Consider the following 17711-nt stretch of genomic DNA (forward strand, 5'->3'; position numbering starts at 1 on the left):
ATTCGTATTATTTTATTGTAGCGCTGGTTTAGTGTTATGCTATTTACAACCCATAAAACAGTTTTGCGATGACAGTTGACAAAAGCAATACAGAAACATTGCCACTAATTGTTGACAAGGCGCCACCTGTGAACAAAAATTATTTTTAAACATAATTTACTTTCAATAAACCTTAATAGTGAGAAAATCTGTCAAAGTTAATAATTTGGTTTTCTGAATTCTTGCCACCTGAAGTGCATTTATGGAGACACAATTTTTGAAAAAGGAAATTGAATATCACGAGCATACACGTAGTATTGAAGATAAGGTTGAAATTGTTGCAGATGGGGTTAAACTTGTTGGAGATAAAGTCAAATTTGTTGTAGATTAAGCTAAAATTGTTGTAAATGAGGTTAAAATTGTTGCAGATGAAGTTAACATTGTTGAAAGCAAAGTTAAAATTGTTCCAGGAGAAGTTAACATTGTTGAAGGTAAAGTTAAAATTGTTTAAGATGACGTTAACATTGTTGAAGATAAGTTAAAATTGTTGTAAATGAGGTTAAAATTGTAAAAGATAAAGTTAAAACTTTTGAAGGTGGGGTTAAGATAGCTGAAGGTAAAGATAGAGAGAAAAAAGAGAGAGAGAACTAGAAAAAGTGAAAACAATAATACAATGTAAATGGAAAAAGAAATAGGAAAGAAAGAAAAGGAATAAGAAACAATAAATGAAAAGAAGATGGGTATAACGAGATAACATAACCAACTAATGAACTTACTGCAGGTATCGGGGTTGACCTCCTCTTTGTAGTCGATTTGACACTGGCAGATTGAGTTCCTGCATTCAGTTCTGAGGACGTCGTTCTTCACGTAGCACTGAGATGTCCTGGCGCAGACCTCACGTAGTGCTGGTACCAGTGAAAAAAAATTACAAAATTAATACAGGTAGTTCATAAAATGTATCGAAGGGAATAACACACCATAACATTAAGTAAATATAAAAAATTGAATTTTGCATACGTGTTTTTTTCCAGCATCGCGAGTCCCTGTAGTGGCTGTCAGCCATGCATTGACAGGTCCCGGCATTGCACGAGACAGTAGAGTTGTCCCCCACGGCCGGCCAGCACTGTGCGTCCACCGTGCAGTTTGCCGTCTGGTTCGTAACCACTGAAATCAAAGCGCGACTAATTTAATATCCCTGGTGAAGAAGGTTCCTCGACGCCTTGTGATCCGGCGTTGCACGGAGAGCTTTTATAACAGTGTTTTGATTCCGTTGTGCAACGTGCGTCACGAAATTGTTAGACTTATCCAAAACAAACGAAGGAGAAAGCGCTGATTCTAACGCAGTTCAATATTTTTTAAAATTTAAATACCCATCTGTCTAGAACCAGTGAAGCTATGGCATTCCCAATTGGAATATATTGTGAGGCTGAAAATATTGAGGAGGAAAAGGAGATAGGGAAGAGGAAAGTCGGAGTAGTACCTGGCTATTCAGATCTGGACACCAAACACGGCCAAAGCCATTTCAAGCAACGTTTTAATCCTGAATATTGGTCTTACACTGGAGAGATACTGACAGAATCCTCCACGCTAGAACGTGCCACAAATGTACTATACATTATTTTAGAAGAGTATTTTGTGAAATAACACAATTTAATCAAACAAATTTTACATGTTGACGCTGGGATGCGAACCCGTGACCTCTGGTTTGCTAGTCGAGAACCTTACCCTATCTGAAAAATGGCGCAAATATAGATAGTAAATAATATTTAAACATAATAAATTGTGATATTACAATACTTAATCAAATGAAATTTACTTGAGCAGGCCGGGATTTGAACCCGCGACCTCCGGATTAATAGTCGAGAGCCTTACTGAACAAATCTACTTTAAAAACTATGTCAGGATTGAGTCATTTAGATACTCGCTTGCACCTGTACCTAGATTGTACATGTGTTCAACTGCACGGAATATAGTTACAAGAAGGATATGATAACATTGAGTCATTTAGATACTCGCTTGTACCTGTACCTAGATTCCATGCAAATTGTTCAGGCAGAGAGGACGGATCGCCAAACAACTCGGTCTTCGCCCACACTACTTGCGTCATTCACATTCATACATAATCTTCAGCAATGTCAGTAGCATGCAAATGACGACAAAACCCGCAGTCGACGTGTGACGTCTTGTACAAACATGGCGGATACGTATGCTACGGGGGGGGGATACTTACAAACTCGAGTCGCTTGTAAGTATCTCCGTGTTTAAATGGCCTAAGTCACTCCATCGTATCGGTTATCTTCTTCTTTCGTAATTATGTTGAGTAGTTAATCGATAGATGGCGGTAGACATAAAGCCTACGCCAGGGCCCGCCAGATGACGCTAGTGTATAGCTGGTACTAGCGATAGATATTATCGGCAAGGCAAGCATCTGCGCAACCAGAGATTTACCAACCCTCGGGTAACAAACAGTTGTAGCTAGACAGACAACAAGAGTTCCGAACACCCGAAGTCTGCTTAACCTTTCCTTATCTGTTGTGTGTATTTACTACACATTTCTTCTAATAACTTTAATAACTCTATAAATATAATAAATTCTGAGTTCAGATTTTAGGTATTCCTCCGTTATACATATATGCACTGAATTAAAAAATATAATATTTCACATAGTTTTCAAATTCAATTAAAAATAAGAGATTTTTGTTAAAAATCGGGAACAAATACACAAATACAATCAACCGTGTGACACTGCTACGCTAAGAGTGTGCGAGGAAATGACACGCTATTGATGTCCTGCTTTAGTTCGTGCTATGCGGGAACATGAGAAATCCACACGTCCACAGTTGTATTTTGATTTAGACCATCGATACCTACGACCACATAGCTGTGCGTGTGCCAGCCGCCAGCCGCCAGACATTCGGTCGCGGACCGTCGTTAGATGTGGACCCCTCGCACGTTTTTTCATGTTTTCAGCAATTAAATTACAATTATTATCACTTTTGATATAAAATATAATAAACATAAGCGATTAGCTATGAATATTCATATTTTTCTGATATTAAATCGCTTATTTTGAGTATTGACCACACAGCACCGGAACGCGTGGATTTTTTCAGCACAGTAAGGGAAAGGTTGTAAACCAGATATAAAAGTAAATAAATTTTAAAAAGGGCTATAAAAAAGAATAATGTTTGTTACTTACGATATAAGCATTGCTTGTTCTGCATTGGGACTAAGTCATCTTTGCATTCACATTTCTTAGAATCTGAGCAAATGCTGTCTTCCACCAGGCAGTCTTCCGTTTCAGCACACGTTCCGCCGAGACCTACAACATGTTTTATATATACATCTTTGGGGATGCTGTGTGGGGGGGTTTTCTTTAAAAGACCCGTGTTGTACACGAAGGAAAATGAGTATTGCTAATTTATTAAGAATCTCTTCAAATTATTGGTTACAAACGGGATTAATAAGTTTTTTAGTAAATTCGTAATAATATCATCGGAACACGTGTTCATGCAGCTGCTTTTGCATTGATAATATATAAAGACGAAATTCAAAAATGTTAGTCCGTTAATTTTTATGAACACGTGATAATACATTGATATTTTACTAATATTTTCGAAGGAAGCAAATACTTTGGGGTGTGACATATTGAATGAAAAAACACTTAGTTATTGATTCAAAAATAAAGTGGTGTCTTACTAAGTGTATGTTTTTTCATTCAATTTCACTAATAGTTTATCAAGAAAACCTATCAATTCATTCGTTAAGGGCCTGCAATCCCATTTTTAACAGGATTACGATCTTAAAAAATTAGCATAATTCACATCAGTATTTTTTCAGTAGGAATCACATAGGCCGGAAAATCGTTCCACGCTGAGCTGTTGAACTCAAGAACGAGTAGTAAAAACGACCCGTTCTCGTGATGAAAATGTCAAACGTTCGCAAATGCTGGATGCGCGTTTAGCGTGTTTCCCGACATGCACCGGTGCCGAAGGAACGACGCAATTTCAATTTCCGTGTTGTACCAGTATTTCAATTGAAATACTGGTACAACACTTGACAGCATTACCACCTGACGCCTGTGGTCTGGGAAGGAAACTATCAAACGGATTAAGCATTTTGGAGCTCCAGACTAGAGGTGGCTGCCGAATTTAAGATTGGGGCTCACGTTTAATTAACTCACCCAATACGCAGACTAGATCACTTTCAAAATGTCCTTCTTTGCAGGAGCAATGTCCCTCGTCGCATTTACCGTTGGCATCCTTGCATTGGGCGTCTATCTCGCAGGTTTCACCGTATTCTGAAAAATACAACAATGTTATCGAATGTTGACTTAAATTTAAAGCAAAATTGAGATCATAAACGAAATTTGCAATATAGACAACTAAAATTAGTATGTACAGATATAAAGCCAACATAAAATTTAGGCATTAGGCAGTAGCAGTTCACTTTTGCCCCGCTACAGTTATGGAATGCTTTACCCAACTCTATCCGAAGACCAATTTCCTATATGGGACGCGCGGTCTATGGTTGATTGCGGAGGAACCAGTACCAAAACGGACAGCCTTGGAGCGAGGTCGGGTCAACAGGAAGGGTTCGAGCAACTGCTCCAGACGACAAAATTACCGGAGATTCTGATTGCGGAATTAGCTAGTTTGAAGTAATCGCTGGTCATCATGGCAATCTTAACAAATTTTACAGTTCTTTCCTAAGAGCTGTATGGCGCCCATTTCTGTGAATCAGGTCAGACAATAATCTTTGTACATAATATCACATATTTAACTTAAATTGCTACCATTTAAATTCCTTCCGTGCTTGCAATCTTCGATTGCATCACACACCCTTGAGAATATGTTAACCATGTTAATTAAAAGTCTCATGTTTCTATTTGATTTGAATAAATGTAATTAATCTTCGTCTTTCTTTTTATTCAATATCAAAGCAATCCCTTTCTGTCAGTAAACCTATTATCTTACAATGGTGACCAGAGTGTCATCTGATAGTATTATTACGCTAACGTCTGGACGGTTTCGGCCCTCTGATTGGTAAAATTCAAATCTTTCTGCCGCTGGAGTAGTTTCCCTATTGGCCGACAGAGCGCCCCTCTGGCGGTATAATAGCGAATAATAGTGTTTCATTTGAAACAATCCAAAACAAATAAGTACAATTTCGTTTATTCAAACAACGGTTATTCTTTACGTACAACCACCGTCTTAATACGAATTTAAAAATAAAACAAACATTTGATTCAACCTAATGACAATAGAACAAATCTTTGCATTTACGATTTTTCAAAATATTGATATTCAATATTATTTACGTAAATAATAATTTTGCACCATTTTGACAGAAAACCGATAATGAAGTTTACGCGTTTGTTTGTAGGAAGTGTAGGCACTGCCAACCCAATAAAAAACATGAAATACAATCGGAAGCTATAAAAGCTTCGTTGATTGTAAAATTAGCCAACAAATCTCTAATCTGACATGTACTTATATATTAAATTATAGAAATCCAAAAAATTTAAATTAAAAAAAATAATAACATGTACTTATATGTATAATAAAATGATAGGTTAGGTTAGGTTAGGTTGGGTTATTATATGTTAACTGTTGTTAATATGACTTAAACTGGGCAAAGCTTAACGTAGTGCCGCCCGCAGGGCCTAGCAGTTAATATTGGCCTAAATAATAGTGTTACAATGGCGCCCTACCGTGGTTTGATTTGAATATAATTTACCTGATTGTGTTACAATTGGCGCCAACGTGGTAGTTGGACATTTTAAAATAATTCATGTTACAAGGCTTTCAAAGACACCGGAATTCGATGGGGATTGGATTATGAAATTAAATCAAACTTACCTAGTTCTGCAGCCAGGCACAAAGTTCCTGCATTATTGGGTGTTTCTCCTGTGGCGCATGCACACTTGTTATCCACGCATTCTACCGTTCCTGGACACTCAATTGATTCCTCGCAATCATCTCCGATACCTGCAAATATGTGTATTAACAAATTATAACAATGATGTAGATATCTCCCTCACAAAAGCATGCAACAACAACATTGCAACAGTCTCAGATATTCGTGATCTCGGAATAACCCTTGATAGTAAACTACAATATAACCTTCATTTACATCAAATCACAAATAAAGCTGCTAAAATATTATTCATTCTAGACTTGCAGAAAAGTCAACAGATGTTGCACATTAAAAATAAAAAAAATAAGATAGGTTTATCTAAAAAGACGCTGTCTGGATTGCATTTAGTTCGGGTTGAATCTTGCGATCATACATAAAGATAGTTGCCAATAAAAATGTGCGGTGAAAAAATGAAGACAATGTTAGTAGTTCTTATTCGAAGTATGATACAATTAAAAGTGATCGAGGGGAATAGGGTCCCATTAGCTCAGTTGGTAGAGCACTGTTCCGGAAAGACAAGGGTCCTGGGTTCGAGTCCCAGATGTGACCGTTTCCTTTTCTGATTTTTGTTTCAGATTTTCGTTTAGAAATCACTAATATTGTCTTCAATATTTAAAATATTAGGCTTCATCATAAGAAACACAAAACATTTAATAGCATCGATATCATTAAGCAACTCTACTTTGCCATGTACGAAGTCATTTGGAGTTTGCATCAGTTGTTTGGTCTCCATTTTACAAAATCCACATAAACATCGAAGCAATTCAAAACAAATTCCTAAAATATCTTTATTACAAATCATTTATAAGATTTAATAATTATACAGAGGCAGCTTGATACTTTAAAATTGATTCACTGAGTGTACGGAGGTATCATAAGGATGCATTATTCCTGGATAAAGTAGTTAACAATAATATTCAATGCCCAGAGTTGCTAAACAAGATTCCATACAATGTACCTGCGCGTTCAACACGCTCTTGCGTCCTGTTCAGGGTTGATCAAAGCAAAACGAACTCTAAGCAGAATTCTTGCCTGAACAGACTATGCAATAATTACAATATTTTCAGTTCCGAACTTACCAAATACAAAAGGTCCATAAAATAATATTTCTCTGATGGTATCACAAATAATGTTTATGTCTCTATTGTTTAAATCTTTATTATGATTTGATTTATATCTACAACCTCTCCCCATCTCTATAAATGTATTGTTTTCTAAATTTTTCGTTTTATATAATCTTTGTTTTGTATAATTTATATAACCAATTGCATATTATGCTGTCTCAGTTAAAGTCACAAGGAGGAAATCGATAATTGGTTATATTTTACTATATAATACTTATGTACAAACTGATTAAATGTAAGCGGTCGATTTCCCGAAAATGAATAAATAAATAAATGCATAACAAAAGCTGGGAAAGTAGATGAGTGTGACGGAGTTCTCTCAGACTTTCTCAGACAAAACCTTGGTTCGCAAAACAATTTACTGATATTTTTAAAACAGGAGAAGTATCAAATATTTGTAAATAAGTTATTGCGATCCAAAACTCAATAAGCCACCAGAGCTCAAACTCAAAAAGCTACCGGCGCATCTCGCCTTGTAATCTCTGGTCCGCCAACAATTGGATAAGGTCCTCCTCCACAGCCGCTGTGCCCACATGGTGCAAGGCGAAGCTTAATGCTAAATCACTATTTTGATTAATCTTTATAACGAATTGGTGTACATTATGAATACCAAAAAATATGCTTTAGATAAATTGAAAGTTTTCTTATCTTTTCGCTTGAGTAGAATACAAATAAAAAAATAAATTACTCAATAAAAAATATAAATGTAAACTACTAAAAAAAATATCTTTTCAATAAAAACTTATGAACGCGTAAAGGAAACAACTTAAAAAAATACAGTATTATAGCTAGGATTATCTGTGTCAGTTTCACTTGATTAATTTTTTTGCTTTCTTATAAAATTATTTACAAAATAAATAAAAACCGATTTTGTGCTTGAAATCGAACGTTTCTAGACTCCGTTTGTCAAGCGATTTTAAAGCCTATTACCTACAATATAAGGTATACTAAGAATATACACATTTTTAGGTTGTAGTTTCCTCTTAAAGAGACCGCCAAACATGTAATCAATGAATAACCGCTGTATTCGTTCCCCGGCGGAATTGGTGAGGTTGATTGATGACACATTAATAACGTTGTTAATAAATCTCTTAAGCTACTTGGCTTCATCAATAGAATTACCTCATATACTAATTAATATTTAATATTTATGTTCAAAATTGTAAATGGTAGTGTAGACAGCCTTGATTTAATTAACCTCATTTAATTTCATGTACCCATTAGAGCTACTCGTTGTAAAACCCTGTTTAATTGTAACAATACCAAGATTGAGCATTTCAAACACTCGCTTGTACCTAGATTACATGAAATTAGTAATAGGTACGCAGATGTAGCGGATCTGTTTAACTGCACAGAAGCTAGGTAAAGAAGGCTATAAATCATTACTAATATAACATAAGTCTACTCATACTTGTTGATCTGGTTATTTAGTTTTCATTCTATGATGTTCACATTAATCATATCGAATCCGTAAAACATCGCTTTTTGCTTTCTACGGAGCCTTAGGCGGTTACGAAGCAGTGATGCAAAGTATGTATCCCTTTCTTACCCTTATTGATGAGCTCGCAGATCTGCTTCTCCTCGTTCTGTATGGATATCTTAGGGTCGCAAAAACACTTCCGAATTCCCAACTTGTCCGGTTCGGAACATCTACCGGAACTTCCGAATGTGAAGCAGGAATAGTCATCAGTACAAGAATCCCCTATTCTTCGTGCGGCTGAAAATTGGATATTTATTTTTGTTAATTTATCAAAAATAAGATTATGTGCCATCTACAAAAAATGAGGATAACTTTAAATTACAGATTTTACAAAAAGAAAAAAAAATCGTATGAATGTAAATCATATTATTTTGTACAGTCTGTCAATAAAGTGTAGAAATATATTAAAATGAAATATAAAAATACATTGAAGAAGCAGATAATACCAATAAAACTAAACGAAACGTGAAACAGAACAAGACAGATGAAATAAAAAGATAAAGTTCACAACTAGCGTAACTACATTGCCCACTCTCCGATACAACGACTTCACACCATGGGAAATCATTACTTGGGTGATGTTGACATATTCAATACCATCTTGGCAAGTTTTGTGGATCATTTAAAACATTTATTTCAACAATACTCCTAAACAAAATTAAAAAAATTAACAATCTTATTAAAAGTTACTTAACTGGAAGAGAGCAGTATGTACAAATTGGTAATAAAAGTAACAAAACTCTATCAATCAAGTACGGTGTCCCTCAAGGAAGCGTATTGGGTCCAATACTATTTCTCATTTATATTAATGATCTTATGAGTCTTCCCATTGAAAGAGACATAATGAGCTTTGCAGATGACACTGTCATTATATTCTATGAACGAAATTGGACAAGCACACATAAAAAAGCGCACATAAGAGCAAGGTCTGACTGTACTCCAAAACTGGTTAAAAGCAAACTCCCTTACATTAAATGTGAGTAAAACTAAATATCTAACTTTCTCTAAAACCAAAAGAGGTCAACCAACGAATGAGCATACACTCAAATTACATGAATGTCTAAACAAATATCCGCAATGTTCTTGCCCGCATATAGTCCAAACTAAAACAATTAAATATCTTGGGATCGTAATTGACGACAAACTTCATTGGGATGCACACATCGAAGGAACCTCAAAAAAGCTAACAAAACTCATCTATTTCTTCAAAAAAATTACGAAATATCTTGTCAACTACAGATCTAAAGAGAGTATATTATGCTCTATGCCACTCTCTACTGGAATATGGAATAATAGGATGGGGCTCAGCATCATCAAACCATATTAAACTACTAAAGAAAACTCAAAATTGGATCATAAAGACCATATTAAAGCTCCCCGTAAGGACGCCAACTACTGATATTTTTAATCTGTTTGATGTTCCAAGTTTACAAAAAATCTATGCTAAAAATATTCTAGTTCATCACTTAAAAAATAAACCAGAGGCAAACCCCTCTCACGATCATAAAACCAGAGCCAAGCAAACAGACATGCTAAATATTCCTAAATGTAATTCTACCTTTGGACGAAGAAACTCTGAATTTTTAGCAATTAAATTATATAATAAACTCCCTCTCAACATCAAACAAAGGAAAACGAAAAATAACTACATTAAGGACATCAAATCTTGGCTTAAGGAAATATCGGAAGAAGAACTAGCTAATATATTTAAAACATCATCTTATTTGCTGAAAACGTATACTAACATATATAGTCCCCCTCAGCACAAGATCTCCTAGTGAGGAGGACTTCAATGATCTGTTTTAATTTTATATATATATATTTTATTTCATGTGCCATACAAAAATGTACCTAATTATTTAAAAAAGTAACTAAATAAAAAATAAAAAAACACATCATGTAAACCTACAAATAGCTGTAATTTTCTGTTTTTGTTTCTTGTGTTTGTATGACTTGTTGCATAGCTTTTTATCAAATGTAATTTTATTCTTATTTTTTATGTTTCAAAGTATCTGTCAAATTAAAATTATACTACCAACCATGTAAAAGTCCTCTGGGCGTTAAATAAATAAATAAATAAATTAGGAATTGTACCCAGGATCTTTCGTCTTACCGGGACGACTCATATCGACATATCCCATATAAATAAAAATGGGATATGTTTATTGGAGACAACAGAACGTTGTGATCATTCAAAAAGGTAGATGCCAAAAATATCTAGGTTAGAAAACAATGTAACAGAACGTTGTGATCATTCAAAAAGGTAGATGCCAAAAATATCTAGGTTAGAAAACAATGTAACAGAACGTTGTGATCATTCAAAAAGGTAGATGCCAAAAATATCTAGGTTAGAAAACAATGTAACAGAACGTTGTGATCATTCAAAAAGGTAGATGCCAAAAATATCTAGGTTAGAAAACAATGTAACAGAACGTTGTGATCATTCAAAAAGGTAGATGCCAAAAATATCGAAAAAAAAATGTTACAAGATTTTATCGTCTTTGTGGATGTGGTTTGGAGGTTATTATTAAAAATATTGCTTTAAGTCTTGCATGGGTGTCCCTGACTTCTTATACCATTTAAACCACTTTATAAATACTCTTGGCACTAATCAAAACAAACGAGCTGAAAATTGGCAGATAAACTCGTTGTAAATGGTGATATATTCAATCAACTTTTGGTGGCAATCACATAGACTTATGCGAATTTCTCCGAAATGATTACATAGGTAACAGCAATTAAGAGGAAACTACAAGCCAAAAATGTGTATATTCTTGGTATACCTTATATTGTAGGTATTAGGCATTAAAATCAAACAAACGGAGTCTAGAAACGTTCGATTTCAAGCACAAAACTGTTTTTTTTATTTATTTTGTAAATAATTTTATAAGAAAGCAAAAAAGTTAATCAAGTGAAACTGTCACAGATAATCTTAGCTATAATACTGTATTTTTTAAAGTTTGTTTCCTTTACGCGTTCATACATTTCTATTGAAAAAATATTTTTTTTAGTAGTTTACATTTATATTTTTTATTGAGTAATTTATTTTTTTTATTTGTACTCTACTCTAGCGAAACGATAGGAAAACCTTCAATTTATCGAAACCATATTTTTTGGTATTCATAATATACACCAATTCGTTATAAAGATTATTCAAAATAGTGATTTATCATCAAGCTTGGCACGAATTCTTCACGAATGTGAATGAGTCAAAGATTGTGTCCCAAAACCAAGTTGTTTGGCGGTCCGTTCTCTCTGCCCACCCCTGTGGGTAAACGGCGTAATGGTTGGTTAATTAGTTAGTTATAAAAGACATTAAAAAAATCACAGCTAGTCCCTGAGGGAGATTCAATCCACAAGCGAACAAAATAGGTCGAAAATAGATGTATCATAAAAAACTTTATTTTCTTTAATGAATGCAAATCTTGGAAGCGGATATTAACCCGCTTTTAGGTTTTCGATTGGGCTGAAACTCGCCAGAGAGACTCGTTGTTAATAACAAAACATTCTCTCAAATTTTAGTGGCAATCACGTATACACACGCTGACCTATATGCATTTATCTGAAATAGAATGAAATCACAGCATTTAAGGCGAAGCTTAGTGCTAAATCACTGATTTGATTAATCTTTATAACGAATTGGTGCACATTATGAATACCAAAAAATATGCTTTAAATAAATTGAAGGTTTTCCTATCGCTTTGCTTGAGTAGAATACAAATAAAATAATAAATTACTCAATAACAAATATAAATGTAAATTACTAGAAAAAATATTTTTTCAATGGAAATGTTTGAACGCGTAAAAGAAACAACTTAAAAAATACAGTTTTAAAGCTAAGATTAACTGTGACAGTTTACTTGATCAACTTTTTAGCTTTCTTATAAAATTATTTACAAAATAAAAAAAATAAAAAAAATTTGTGCTTGAAATCGAACATTTCTAGAAGCGATTTTAATGCCTATTCAAATTTAAAAAAAAAAAATATTGCACAAAAAGAGTACAAAGGGTATAGGTTATAGGTTACATACTATTTCTTCCAGCTAACCAAACAAATACACATTATATTACATAACCCAATAATTACATGTTAACAAATGCATGTAAATAAAAAATAAAAAAACAGAGGTATTTAATTTATGAAAGGTATTCATTTAAGGTGTAGTGACATTTGTTTAAAATAAATGTTTTTAGTGTTGATTTAAATTTAAGTATGTCGGTTATTTGTTTGATGCTACGTTGAAGGTTGTTTTATATACTTTAATGGCCATGTAGTGTGGTCCTTTTTGAAATATAGTTGTGTTTGCTTTCGGGATAAATAAGTTTTCTGTTTTCTTTAAAAATCAGGAAAATTTCATATCTGGGTCATGTACTTCGAGGGGAGAAGTATCACTTGCTCCAGTTAATATTGAAAGGCAAGATAGAGGGTCGCAGAGGGCCTGGTAGGAGACAAATGTCTTGGCTGCGAAATATACGAGAGTGGACCGGCATTAGAAGTGTGGAGGAGCTATTCCGGGCAGCGCAAGACAAAGATACATTCTCTAGAGTGATCGCCAACGTCGGGGGGACCTGATACGGCACATAAAGAAGAAGAAGTTTTCTGTGAACCTTGTAGAGTTTTTATGTGTTGAGTTTTTTTGTGGGAACTTTTCTGGGAATGATCTTTTCTTGGTATACCTTATAGTACCCACAATATAAGGTATACCAAGAATATACACATTTTTGTCTTGTAGCTTCCTCTTATGTTTCATTCTGGCCATGGAGACTTACGTTTTTTGCAATCCCTCATGTATTTCTGATAGAAGTAGCCCGCTGGACATTCGCAGGTTCCGTTCACTTCTTTGGCTGCAAATCCAATGCAGAGATTCTGGTCAGACACCTTCATGCCCAGCTCTGAAAACAAACATACATACTTTATATTTGGAATAACTTAAGGTTTCGTATTTATTTCGTAACTATGATTTCGGCAAAGAGGAAGATCAATGACTGTCTGGTGCAATTTGATGGGAGCACTCTCCCCAATAAAGACTCCATTGAAATGCTTGGAGTTACTATATCAGACCGGCTCAAGTATCGGGGATCCATAGAAGCCCGAGTAAATCAGGCCTCCAAAAAGTTGGGCGTCTTGTACAGGGCTAGGAGATTTTTCAACAGTAACCAGCTGCTGACCCTGTACAAGTCTCAAGTCCGCCCAACTATTGAATTTGGGAGCCACCTTTGGGCTGGTGCCCCAAAATACTTAATAAACCTGCTTGAATCTGTGCAAAGGAGAGCGATCCGTCTGATTGACAATCCGTTGTTAACAGACCGATTGCCTTCTCTAATGCATAGACGCAATCTAGGCATGCTGTGTCTGTTCTACAGGTATTTTAATGGAGCCTGCTCCAAGGAGCTCCGTATTCTAAGCCAAGGATCATATACATAAAAAAATAACACAAATTTCTGTGAAACAACACAACCTTTTTGTGTTCGTAATTATTTGACGAGGATTAGAAATATATGGATAGAATAATGGCAGAGGAAAATAATTTGAATTTGTGAACTTATTTCAGTGCAGAAATTCTAGAACTAACTACCATATTAATTCCTCTTTGCACAGAATACTAATGGAGGGAAACAATTATATCAAGTCAGTGGACATCTTCAATTTATCTTTAAACAAATATAAAATGTTATTAACCTTTCCCTTACTGTGCTAAAAAAATTCTATATCAAAATACAACTACGGACGTGTGGATTTCTCATGTTCCCGCATAGCGAAATAAAGCGGGACATCAATAGCGTGTCACATGGTTGATTGTATTGGTGTATTTGTTCCCGATTTTTAACAAAAATCTCTGATTTTTAATTGAATTTGAAAACTACGTAAAATATTATTTTTTAATTCAGTGCATAAATGTATAACGGAGAAATATCTAAAATCTGAACCCAAAATTTATTATATTTATAGAGTTGTATGTGTAGTAAATACAAACCACAGATAAGAGAAGGTTAATGAAGCATTTCAGTTATGAAATAAATAATGTATATTTCTTAATATTCTTATATAAAAGCCTTGAAAAAGGGCATTAATAAATAAATAAATGGGTTTTCCTTACCTGCACCGCAGATAGATTTCTTTCCATTTGGGAAATAGCCAGGCAGACACACGCACTGCCTATTGGTACACTGCGCCTGTCCTAGGTCTGAGCAATCCTCGTCATGCATACAGCTCTCTCCCTCCAACACGCGGGAGGCGGCCATCTTGCTTCCTGCTGCCGCAATCTTGCCGCCAAACACGGACATTTTGGGAACGGATCGGATGAGTCTTTTAACTGTAACATATGTGGAAAAGTCAGTTTTCCGACAATACAAACTGAAACATTAAAGTAACAACATAAAACAATCCAAAATATTAAAAGCGATCGAGGACAGATCCCTGTGGAACGCCAGCGTTAATTGAATGTTAACTGAATCGATCTCTCCCTCAAATAGTTGGCAATTCACACACAAAAGGATGTGGTAAGTCCTCGGTACCAAAGGCCTTGGAAATGTCCAGTGCAATCACATAGCAAACTTTTGATTCCCACAATGACGATCTGGTGAGTCTAGCACGATCAAATTGATAACTTAACAATATCGGATCGATAGGAACAATTTCCAACGACTTTATATCGATATCCCAAACAAGGTTGCGTTGTCGATAGCCGAACCGATGTTTACACGAAATAAAAAATTAGCTATATTGAAGGATCTTTTTATCAATTGACAATCACTGTTTGATACTAAAAAAGGAGTTAGTTAATGAGATATTTTGCCATACCAAGTAATATTTGAATAAATTTCCTTTCTTCGACCTAAAATGGTACCAATTAATGACTTATTTGATTTCTTTCAATTCTACGAGCTTCACCTCCGCTCATTAATAGCCAGTTATTTTGCATAACAAATGACATATTTAAACAGTTGTGTATATTAACAGCTAACAAAAGTTTTTCGGGCAACTCGGAGGCCGCGCTAAAAGCAAAGATATACAAAACCGTGCTATATATATCGCTAACTTATCGTAGATGATGGATTTAGTCAATACCGTATTAATGTAGGATTTTATCGATCGACCGTGCTAGATACTCTGCCACCGCCCCCAGAGATGCATCACATACGCGAGAAGATCGCCGCACGAATGGAACCGTCGTGCTGTGAAGAGTAAAATAAAATAAAATTGTAACTAACTAACCATCACGCCGATTCCCGCAGGGGTAGGCAGAGAGGACGTACCGCCAAACAACTTGACCTTGCACACACTCCTTGCCTCATTCACATTCACACATCGTCTCATAATACTCTTCTATTATTCTGACTCTTTACATGGCCCAACTCAAGTATCTGATTCACTTGGTCGTGCCATGTCTTCATCGGGCGTTTCAGACTTCTTTTACCGTTCACATTTGCATAATATATTCTCCTTACACTACTTCCTTTGCTCATTCGCTCAACATGCCCAAACCATCGAAGCATCCCTTTCTTGTTCTTACTCATTACGCTTTCATCAGCCTTGCACTCTTTGCAGATCTCCACATTTCTTACAGGATCATACACGGTTTTCAGTCCACTTTCATCCTTTCTTTGCCAGCTCCATGCCTCCCTTCCGTACATCAGGGTAGGTAGCAGCACTCCATTTTAAAAGATTGTTCTTACTTGATAAACGTTTTTCTCTCTTGGACTCTTTAGTTTCGGGAATTTCTACGGGGGCTTCAGTCGTTGTAACTTCAGTCGTTGTAACTTCAGTCGTTGTAACTTCAGTCGTTGGAACTTCAGTCGTTGGAACTTCAGTTGTTGGAACTTCAGTCGTTGGAACTTCAGTTGTTGGAACTGCAGTGGTGGTAATATCCCCATCCCGACACACTTGGTGGCGTAGGTCACACACAGCGTTGTCTATAGAGGGGATCTGACAGTCCTGATCTATTATACAAGCGTCCTTCAAGTCTGGAAGAAAACATGCCAACAAAAGGTTGAAATTTGGGAGTACCGCCGACCTGGAACCATTTATTGGATAACCAATACCTGTACCAAGATGGTGACTTAGCGGGGGTACAGATTCCTACCCACCCATCATGCCCTTTTCCTTTCCCACCTCCCTTTCCTTAAAAATCCCCTTGACATAGCATCTTCAAAGATGAAATAGACCCTGACGAAAGATATTTTCTTCTTGACCTCCAAGTCTCAGAGACTCCAGGTCTTCAACTCGGAATCTTTATTCAATTCAAGTTATCATTTAAAAATATTCAATTTTAAATCGTTTGAAGCAAGTAGTTTATAAAACAAATGTAGTAAAATAATTAAATAATTTAATTTTTATTTTTAATGTAAAAAGGGATAGGAGATGGCACTAGGGCAAATGGGCACATCACATAAAACAAAGTCAACCGGGCCTAGGCCAGTATGATTTTGCCCTTCAGCGTGAGCAGTCTGTTCCTTCATAAACGTGCTTTATTATTACAAGGAAATATCTAGGAATATGTAAAATTTAAAAGACCCATAATTATATTGTTTCAAAACATCTAAATAGGTCATACGTTAAATATAATATTATATAATTATATTAAAATAAACATTATTTCTGATTCATTATCAAATTCTTGTGTAGATTCGTATCAACGAAAGATATTATATCTTTGTAATCATTGGTTTTTTAGGTGTAATTACGTAAAGATAAAGCAAGCCTCAGAAGGACATTACTAGCCACAAACATCATATTCCATTCGAGGCTCTGAAGGACATTACTAGCCACAAACATCATATTCCATTAGAGGCTCTGAAGGACATTACTAGCCACAAACATCATATTCCATTCGAGGCTCTGAAGGACATTACTAGCCACAAACATCATATTCCATTCGAGGCTCTGAAGGACATTACTAGCCACAAACATCATATTCCATTAGAGGCTCTGAAGGACATTACTAGCCACAAACATCATATTCCATTCGAGGCTCTGAAGGACATTACTAACCAAAAACATCATATTCCATTCGAGGCTCTGAAGGAAATTACTAGCCACAAACATCATATTCCATTCGAGGCTCTGAAGGACATTACTAGCCACAAACATCATATTCCATTAGAGGCTCTGAAGGACATTACTAGCCACAAACATCATATTCCATTCGAGGCTCTGAAGGACATTACTAACCAAAAACATCATATTCCATTCGAGGCTCTGAAGGACA

General features: G+C 35.4%; 1 protein-coding gene across 1 annotated transcript in view; it reads right to left on the reverse strand.

Moving 5' to 3' along the window:
- The window catches only part of LOC149416492 (uncharacterized), a 37365-nt gene continuing 19654 nt past the window's right edge, over positions 1–17711 (reverse strand). Inside the window, exons 5-14 of the mRNA XM_089642170.1 lie at positions 16180–16467; positions 14601–14816; positions 13273–13395; positions 8572–8739; positions 5841–5969; positions 4163–4279; positions 3179–3301; positions 997–1143; positions 756–884; positions 1–126 (exon numbers count right to left, since the gene is read on the reverse strand). Coding sequence (XP_089498296.1) covers positions 44–126; positions 756–884; positions 997–1143; positions 3179–3301; positions 4163–4279; positions 5841–5969; positions 8572–8739; positions 13273–13395; positions 14601–14816; positions 16180–16467 — 1523 coding nt within the window. The 3' untranslated portion in view covers positions 1–43. The remainder of the gene's footprint in view (positions 127–755; positions 885–996; positions 1144–3178; positions 3302–4162; positions 4280–5840; positions 5970–8571; positions 8740–13272; positions 13396–14600; positions 14817–16179; positions 16468–17711) is intronic.

Source organism: Hesperophylax consimilis, chromosome 17, assembly GCF_061612785.1.
Source record: "Hesperophylax consimilis isolate HC1 chromosome 17, BYU_Hcon_1.0, whole genome shotgun sequence".
Lineage (NCBI taxonomy): Eukaryota > Metazoa > Arthropoda > Insecta > Trichoptera > Limnephilidae > Hesperophylax > Hesperophylax consimilis.